Genomic DNA, 9,810 nt, shown 5'->3' with positions numbered 1-9,810 from the left:
TGTTGGGACTGTGATTCATTGTCTATCAATGATACCTTATTGACATCATAATTACTATATAAAAGCTAACATCCGCCATGCCAACATGGTGTTGTGTTGTGTAGTATGTTATGAGGAAAGGAGTTTAGCGGCGGTGGATGATCTTGCAAGGGGAACACAAATGAGATTATGGGCCCTTGGAAATAAGGGCCATAATCTTGCTAGTTCTTGCGATGAGTAATATATAATTGACCAAATTATCATAATCTACTGGAGTTACCACAAATTTGTTGAGATAACAAAGAGTGTGTAATGGATACCTATGTAGCACCGATACTGACATGGGACACGAGACACGATACCACACGACACTCTAACACGTTAATTCTAAAAAATGTTAAATTTTGATACGTTAGAACATGTTTTGATATTAAATATTATTTTTAATTTATGTAATGTATATTATATTTAATACTCAATAATTTAACAAAAAAATGAAGTTAAACTTATAATTCTCATCAATTTTGCAAAGAAACATAAGATATTCCAAATATTTATATTAAACTCAATAAAATGGTAATAGTAATCCAACGAATCTAATAATTGAAACTAAAAACACAACGTAGCCTTTGAACCTTTTTTTGAGTCTCTACAACGCGTGTTGGAGTGTCGGAAGAGTGTTGGATAGAGGTGTCAATATAGGTTTTGACACGCGGGTCGACCCGGTAAAAAATTCGTGTTGAAGAAAATGACACGTAAGAATTTCGTGTCGTGTTCGTGTTGATGTATTCGTGTTCGTGTCGACCCGTATTTTTTTAAAATTATTTTATTTTTAATTTTTTTATTATTTTTTTAATTTTGATCCATTTTTTTAATTTTTTTTGTCAATTACCGTTTTGACCCCTATTTTGCGTGTTATTCGTGTCGTGTCGTGTCAACCTGCAAAAAATTCGTGTCGTGTCAGTGTTGAAGATTTTGACACAAATAAAAATTCGTGTCGTGTCGAATTCGTGTCGTGTCAAATTCGTGTCGTGTCAACCCATTTTGACACCCCTAGTGTTGGACACAACATATTAAGGTTTTTGAAATGTCGGTGGTGCTTGATAGATGGATACAATAACTATAACTGGATAAACCAGTAAATCAAAAGATAGAACTTGTTACAACACATCTTTTTGAAAACAGAAAAAAAATAAAAAGATGAAGAAAAAAATTACATCGCAGTACCAAAGAGAGACTAATTGGGGTGATACATTTGATTCATTGTCTATCAATGATACCTTTATTGACATGATTATTACTATATAAAACCTAGCATCCGCCATGATAGCATAGTGTTGTGTTGTGTGGTAATTTATGAGGAAAGGAGTTTAGCGGCAGTGGATGCTCTTGCAAGGGGAACACAGATGAGATTATGGGCCCTTGGAACAGTGAGACCAGGTCTCTCTTCCATGCTAACTTTAGCATCATTACCTTTCAATATTTGGCCTTGTGGACCAACTACCTGAAGATCAAAGCACTGGATAAGAGATGCAAGCAGTGTTGCCATTCCTGCTGTAGCCAAATTGACACCAGGGCACATCCTTCTCCCTGACCCAAATGGCAATAGTTGGAAATGCTGTCCCCTGAGATCAACTGGGCCTCCTTGTTCTCCTTCAACACCACTCTCTAAGAATCTCTCTGGACGATATTCCAATGGCCTTTCCCAGTATTTTGGGTCTCTTCCCACAGCCCAAACATTGAAAAGTATCAATGCTCCCTCTGGGATGACAAAACCATCAATCTCACACTCTGCTACACATTTTCTTTTGACAACAGGCAGTGGAGGGTGCATGCGGAATGTCTCCTTCACTATGGCTCTAATGTAAGGAAGATTTTGAATATCTGATTCATCAACAAGTCTATCTTTTCCCACAACACTGTCAATCTCCTCTCTAGCTTTCTTCAGCACCCTGGGGTTGTTGATGAGCTCTGACAAAGCCCAGTCTGTTGCCACGGCTGTTGAATCTGTCCCTGCTGAGAAGAAATCCTGCACACAAAGCATTAATTGTCAGTTACATTTGTTCATTCATTCCCTTTGGACATAAACATTAAAAGCATCCTTGTCCCTGATTAAAAGAGTTTTTTTTTAGTTTTGCTAATATTGCTATATATATATATATATATATGTACCATGTGCCATACATTACTGTATTCTTCTTTAAAATATATATCATATACTTAAGGTGACACAATGGTATATGATAATTAAGAACACTATTTTTCTTATGCAAGGGTTATATTAATTAGTACTAGAGATTTTAGCAACAACAGCATATAATAATAAAGCCGAAATTAAGCAAGAAACTTACCACAACAAGACCCTTGATCTGTTCTTTGGTGATTTTAATTTCCATGGTCTCGTCCTCAGCAAATTCAAGCAAAGTATCGAGAAAAACGACACTCTGCTCACTGTCATCAACTACTGCATTACCCTCCTTTCTCATTTTCCTTATGTGTTGGCGTTTCTTGATAACCCTTTCAATGACGGGATCAAACTTGTTAAAGATGTCATCAATTCTCTTCTCATATTGTCCAACCTTGAGCTTCTTCAATGGCCAAATGAAGTCAGTAAGACTGTATTCGCCGAAGATCTTGAGGACATCACGAGCCATATCCCTAATCTCTTCAGCTTCGCCCAACATCATCCTTGAGATTGTGCTATTTGTCCATTTAAGCAATTCCTCAGTGACATTAAGGGGCTTTTCAGTTTCAGCACTGTTGGCTAATACCCTGAGAACCTTTTTGATTTCTTGGCTCCTCAAGGGTCTCAACTTGTTGACAGTGGTGGCATTAAGAAGGTCGTTCATGATGAGTTTCCTGATGAACTTCCAATAAGGTCCAAAGGGAACCATGGCCACAGAGTTATCGTATGTGAGGCGTCTTATGGCTGAGGTTTGGAACCTTGTGTTGAATGAAGATGCCTCGTGTGTTTGAAGGAACAGTTTGAACAACTCAGGTGTGGATGCAACAACGGTAGGCATGGAACCAAAGTATAGAGAGAACAGAGGGCCATAGCTTTTGGAGAGACGGATGAGGGAATGGTGTAACAGAGGATTATCCAAAAGGTGAAGGTGACCAACGAATGGAAGACGAGGTTTTGGACTTGGTGGGTTTGGCAGGTGGCGAAGGGCTTTGGATTTCGCAGTTGGTGTTGGACGCAAGTGTATAAACAGAGCTATAACCAATAAAGTAACTGCAAGTTCGATCAACATTGTTGTCTTTGATCTTTGCTTGCTAAGAGTGATCAAGAGTCCTCTCCTCTATGTTTTGATTTTGAGGCTATGCAGGATTAGTTGTTTTTTGCCTGAGAAAACAGGCTTCTCCTGCCTTCCCTTTTATAGCCAACTCCCTCACACTCCACCAATTCGTCTCAAAACTTGTAATAAGGAATTACAATATTAAAATTGCTTGTTTTTTTCTCTCAGCCCACAAGTTTTGAAAAAAATTTAAAGATAGGGAAAAAAAAAAATTAATATTGTAACTATGTATTTTCTGAAACACATAGTTATAAGGGGATGAAAGAACGTAAGCTTATATCTTTTAAAAGGATAAATAGTTTTCCCATTTTTTATAGGAAAAATATTTTGTTCTTTTAAAAGATATAAGTTTATGTCTTTTCATTCCCTTATAACTATGTACTCCGGAAAATATATACTTATAAGTAAGGGTGTTAACGGGCTGAGCCGATCTGAGCTTTGGTCTTAAAAGGCTAAGCCTGTATCTAAATGTGTCGGCCATACCAAGCCTGTTACCTGTTACGAATATAATTATTGGCATGTGGTCTGTCTTATTTACAAAAATAAAAGCCTTATTTAGTCTGTCAGCCTGTTAAAAAAAAATAAGACAACAAAAATTTATCCAAACAAAATATACAATCAACAACACTAGTAATTTCATAAATATTCATAAATTCAATGTATATCCAAACAGCATAATATAGAACAAAATCATTCAAAAAGTCTGTTTAACTAATAAAATAGGGATGAAATGGATTGAGAGGAGAGAGAGATGGTTATTACAAATAGTATAAAAAATAGAAATAAAAATAGAAATTAATATACCAGGCCAGCCTGAGAGGCTCCAAGGCCGAGCTTTTGAATTGGAGCATGAAACCTTTTTACTAAACGAGCTTTTATATAAGTCCAAGCCTGGTTCCAACAACTAATATTAGGCATGTAAGCTCAGGCCTTCACGAGCCGAGCCAAAGGCCCCTGGCTCGTTTATCACCCCTACTTATAATATTAAAGTTGTATTTCTTTTCACTTTTCACTTCAACCAATAGGTTCCGAAGAGAAAAAAATACAACTTTAATATTATAACTATGTACTTCTCGGAGTACATAGTTCTAAGCAGTTAAAATGACACAACTTGTGTCTTTAAAATGACAAACTATTTTCCTTTTTTTTCAGGGATTAAGTTATATTCATAAATTTTTTGTTTATAAATGTATTATACATAGTATATTATATAATTTGTAAGAGATTTTAAATAAAAATTTTATAAATATAACATGTTATTTTTATATTACGGTCAAAACTCATATTCTATGGCGGCTGAATGAGATGGAACGGAAAATCTATTCAAAGGAAAACTTGTGGCAGCTAAGGTTGTCAGTGCGGAGAATATAATTTTGTTGGTTAGTCATAGCAATGGGAGTTTGTGTGTTATACGTAAATTTTGTGTCAATTATCTCGTTATAAGTATTAAATAAAGGGTTCGTTTTTTCTACTGTTAACGTAATTAATTTATCTAAATTGAGCCCAAAATGATGTCGTTTTGGAGCGAAAATCAAAGTATTTTGTAATTATAATTTATTTTAGGATTATAATAGTCTTTTTCATTATAATTTCTAAAATTTTTAACTCAAAATAACATCGTTTTGAGAACAAATATAAATAACTTATCTACATTCACTTTAGAAATATTAAAGCCTTAAATAAATGAGTCTTATCAATGTTTATGAATATTTATAAAGAGAGTAAATTGAGCTCTTTCAATATTTATGAAGAGAGAAAGATACAAATATTTACACACAATTAATCAAATCATGGAAAACTTACAAATAAAAGGAACTATTTCTAGCAATATGGAGTTTTGATTGTATCCAAATAAAAAAAAATTGACTCCTATAATTTTCTAAAATTTTACGTTACCTTCTAAATAATTCAAGTTTAGATGATTAAGAAAGGAATAAATATTCATGTGGTTTACCCAAAAAAAATATTCATGTGAAATTTTTATGTTTATTTCTTCCTCCGTTCACATATTGTAATTTATCTCCTCCTATTTAATATATGTTAAAAGAGATTATTAGGCTATATGAATTTTTAGCATGAGAGGATTAACTCCCAATTAATTATAATAATTAGTGAAAATTCGACCAGGTTACAAAAATTAATGCTTGTGAATTTTGTACACAGTGGTGAAAATTCGACTCTAATATACTCTTTGGTGGCTGAATGAGATGGGGGCGGAAAATCTGTTCAAAGTAAAAAATATGGCAGCTAAGGTACTCAGTGCAGACTGCCGAGAACATAATTTTGTTGATTAGTCAGTTATGTTTTCCTCCCTAAGGGGTGCGTTATTGACTTGTTGCGCATCCCTCATCATCACCATTTAAACAACGCCGACAAATATATAATAAGCTAAGGGTTATATTGAATTTTTTTTTATTTTTTTTTTACAAATTATACTATGTTTTACCGATAAGATATAGTGTAATTTGTAAACAAAAAAATTTGTAAATAGTAACGAGAGTTTTGAATATGTTGTATTAAATTGTGTGTTCAATTCTTGTTTATATCAAAAAATAAATAATAATCAACAACAAAAAGGTATAAGGAAAAGTATAATATAAAATAGGGAAAAAAATGTGTCCTTTTAAAGGACACATACTTAGGTTATTTTAGGAGAGAGATAGATATAAAAAGATGTGAATTTCATTAAAAAAATTAAAAAACAAAAAAAATAAAAGTATAGGTCTCACCTCTTTATATATATATCTATTTTAAAATGGGGAAGGATATTGTGACAACCAAGTTGTGTTACTACCAAGTGACTACCAATCAATCTTACCGTTAGATCGATTATATTGATCCAACGGTTATATTTATTTCGTATGGTCATGATTTCCCAAATTTAATACTTTATATTTATTTTTACTTTTGTATGGTTATGATTTCTCATATTTAATACTTTCACTTTAAATATGGGGAATCATGACCATACAAAGATGAAAATAAATATAACCGTTGGATCAACATAATCGATCCAATGGTGAGATTGATTGGTAGTCACTTAGTAGTAACACAACTTAATTGTCAGAATATAATTTCCCTTTTAAAATAACCTAAGGATGAAAGAAGACACAATTTTTCCTATAAAATAAAATGGACCTGTTCAAATCAAATTTGACTTTTAAGGTAAAATAACTAACACAAACAGATAAATAGAATCACCTACCCAAGTCCACCTACCCCGACAAAGTATGTTAATCTGCATGCACTTGCCTCTAATGTATTATGCATGGTCTCCCAAAGCCTTAAGATTCGCCCTTATGGCTTGTACTGCAGAATAAGAGATAATATAAGGCGTTATTATATTAGAGTTCTCTCTTCTCAATCTGTAAAAAATAAAAGATGCTGAATTGGGGTGTGAAAACCAAAACGGGGTGGCCGTCTTAGCTCACGGGAGATGTTATATAAACATATTTATATAAAAATAAAATAAAAATTAAATATATTGCTGAGAGAATGATAAGGTGTTCCATGCAATGTTATTAAACTTGGCGTTATTATTCCAGTTGAGGTACTATATTAATTATTGGTTCAATAAGTACATCATTAGTTCAACCGCATAATCGATAAATAGGAATGTAAATAGGTTAGGTTAGGTTAGACTTTGACTTAAATAAGTCAGGCCTGCGTAAAAAATATTGAGTATGGTCTAGCTTATTAACTTGTGTAGATCACAAATTACAAGTTTGGCCTAACCTATATTTAAAAAATAAAATCTATGTCCTAGGCCTGTTAGCCTGTTTACGTCTATTAAATATTCAATAATTAAAAGATTAACTAAAATAATATTATTTTATTATTCAAAATTATTAAAATAATAGTTTTACTTATTATATTTTAAATAAATAATATGATATAGGCTGACCTGTAGGCTTATAGGCCCGATATGTACAAAAAAAGCTTATTGCCTGCTTTCTAAAAGATTTTTTAAAAGCTTAGATCTGTTCTATTTTACTATTTATAATAGACCAAGTCTGGCCTAATATAGGCTAGACCGTAGGCCCCTGTAGGCCGGCCTAACCCATTTACACCCCTACCGATAAGTATATGCAATGCTATAATCTATATTAAAAAAACTATTAACATATTCAAATAACTATAAAAAAATAATATTAATTCCAAATATTTTAATAAGAAATATAATAAATCACACATCATTATTCAACAAAGAATCAAACAAACATATAATGCATCTGATACTCGTGCTTCAGATTATGTAGACGACATCTCTAGCTATAAATTCTATCAAAAATTCTTGCATAGTGCATAATCAAGATAATATTAGCGTTGTAGGTACATAATCTATGTAAGTCAATAAACAACAAATCACTCAAATATTTATCTTCCAATTTATGATGTTTATCCACCTTATGAAAAAAAATCAGTTTATGATGATAATTCAGTTTATGATAAATGTGATGGAGAATCAGATGATTAAGATTTAATAAAGGAAGAAGTGTCGTTTGAGTTTCTGCCATAAGAGACTGATATCAGTGAAAATGAAAAAGATTCGATGACGAATCTTTTAGTAATAGGGGAGAATGATGCACTTACATTTGGCTCATTACACATGACTCAACCATTGATGCACTTATATATATGATTCCCCACATTTAATACTTTCATCCTTTGTATGGTTATGATTTCCCACATTTAATGCTTTCAATTATATATATGGCAAGTATTTGATTGTTGCACGTACATCAGCTGCAGAAATGTAAACCCCTATATATATATATAATTGATTTAGATTTGAGAGTTTTTCTTATCTTTGCCTTTTGATTTTATTAGCATATTATTTTTTGAGATGTTAGTTTCGAAATAGTATATTGCCAAATTTTGCTTGTCATAATTTTTTGTATTTATTCGCTAAGTTGTGTTGCAATTCATCCTAATCAAAATTATATGTCTTTTATTTCCAAAAAAAAAAAAAAATTATATGTTTTTGCAATTAAAAATAGAGAATTAATTTCTGATTTCACTCCACCGGTTTGATCAACGAAATTTATTTTGTCATTATTGATGAGCCCAACATATTATTCATGTGGGTAACGTTTATATTTTAATTTGTTTATTTTAGAATTTGTATAAATCTAAGTGTATTTTTGATAAAAATGTCAAGTTAGTCGATGGTAAGATTAAATTTTAATCTATTTGTCAGTCATATACCAAAGTGGAATGTGACATGCACACTCAGATAAGGGTAGGAAATTGCAATTATGTGAGTACTCTGTTTTGTAATTTCTTTTATTGTTTCCTTGCATATTAGTTATTATGGGTTTTCAATATCCTATTCAAAATATATAATTCAATCACAAATTATTATAAACAACACTCCAAAATATATAATTAAATCACAAATTACTATAAATAACATCCAAAAATACATAAATCAATCAAACTATTACAAATAGCACTCCAAAAATATATAAATCAATCATAAATGATCATAAACAAAATTCCAAGACATTCCACATGAAAATGTTTTTTTAATGATTATTGGGAAAATAATATTTTACTATTACAATATTAAATTTACCATTGTTATGAAATATTTTTTCTATAAATAGAAGCAAGAGAAACCATTAGTGATTGCTTCTAAGTTTAGAGAAATCAAGGAGTGGTGGATTTAGGAAAATTTAGAGAAAACTCTACTAAGGAAGAGGAAAAGTAAAGGAAAAAAAAAAGGAGAGGAGGGGGGTTTAGAGTGATAAAGCTTGATAATAAGGAAAGATAAAGTAAATACTGACCGGTCCCAATAGGATACTGCGTTCCAATTTATTTTATGTTATTTATTTCAACAATTTACATTTTTACAATTCACATTCCCCTCTCTCTCTCTCTCTCTCTCTCTAGATTTATTGTAGTGATGTGATTGTTCTTATTTTTGTTGTGATATAAAATTTAAGTAACAATATGTTATAATTTTCAATTTCTTTTTACGGTATCCTTTCAGAAGTATCCACATGTTTGTCTTTCTAAAGAGTTTATGGGATTCCTCATGCATGGTAATCTCAATATCTGCATGGTCAAGAAATTGTGCTTCTTGAGTCAAGGAACAGATTCCTTAGAAAAGATTAGGTGGGGGGATGCTCTAGCCTTGCAAAGTATAAAGCTTTGATATACAGAAAGATTTATGCTTATGAAAATATCATGACTGATAATGTTATATATGTATTTATGATGTTAGACTGTTTCGAAATATTATGATATTAATATTATTCATTTTAAATCGTGGATGATTTTTTTCATATTAAGTTGTGGTTAGAAATACTACAATTTTTGCGAAAACTTTTTAAATTGTAATCTTTACTAGGATAAATATCCCATTAAGTGTGTGTTTTCAGATTTGGAGGACAGAGTTTAAAGTAGATACTTTACACTTTGGTTTGCTGCTTTTTAATGTGCTCCCACCAAATCGAGGCATGCTTCCTTAGTTTAATAGCAACCAGTTTGACCTTCTAGTCTTTTGTCAAGTCTTTGATTCAAAGAC

The 9,810-nt window shown here is 31.8% G+C and overlaps 1 protein-coding gene across 1 annotated transcript; it reads right to left on the bottom strand.

The window, feature by feature from the left end:
* Positions 1 to 1,138: 1,138 nt before the first annotated feature.
* On the bottom strand, positions 1,139 to 3,275 carry LOC133311888 (2-hydroxyisoflavanone synthase). Its single transcript, XM_061513016.1, has 2 exons — positions 2,331 to 3,275; positions 1,139 to 2,008 (listed from the first exon to the last, which is right to left on the bottom strand). Exons 1-2 carry the CDS (start codon positions 3,231 to 3,233, stop codon positions 1,334 to 1,336), a joined length of 1,578 nt encoding a protein of 525 aa, XP_061369000.1. The 5' UTR covers positions 3,234 to 3,275; the 3' UTR covers positions 1,139 to 1,333.
* Between the last annotated feature and the right edge of the window lie 6,535 nt (positions 3,276 to 9,810).

This window comes from Gastrolobium bilobum, unplaced genomic scaffold (genome assembly GCF_033153095.1).
Source record: "Gastrolobium bilobum isolate Gb01-03AN ecotype WA unplaced genomic scaffold, APGP_CSIRO_Gbil_v1 utg112842, whole genome shotgun sequence".
In the NCBI taxonomy this organism is placed as follows: Eukaryota; Viridiplantae; Streptophyta; class Magnoliopsida; order Fabales; family Fabaceae; genus Gastrolobium; species Gastrolobium bilobum.
Note: the sequence above shows the minus strand (reverse complement) of the source record. Positions and strands in the feature narration are given on the sequence as shown.

Coding starts and splice junctions, on each gene's coding strand:
- LOC133311888 (XM_061513016.1), bottom strand. CDS start 3,233: ATGTTGATCGAACTTGCAGTTACTTTATTGGTTATAGCTCTGTTTATA. Junction 2,009..2,330: donor AGATCAAGGGTCTTGTTGTG/GTAAGTTTCTTG, acceptor CTTTGTGTGCAG/GATTTCTTCTCAGCAGGGAC.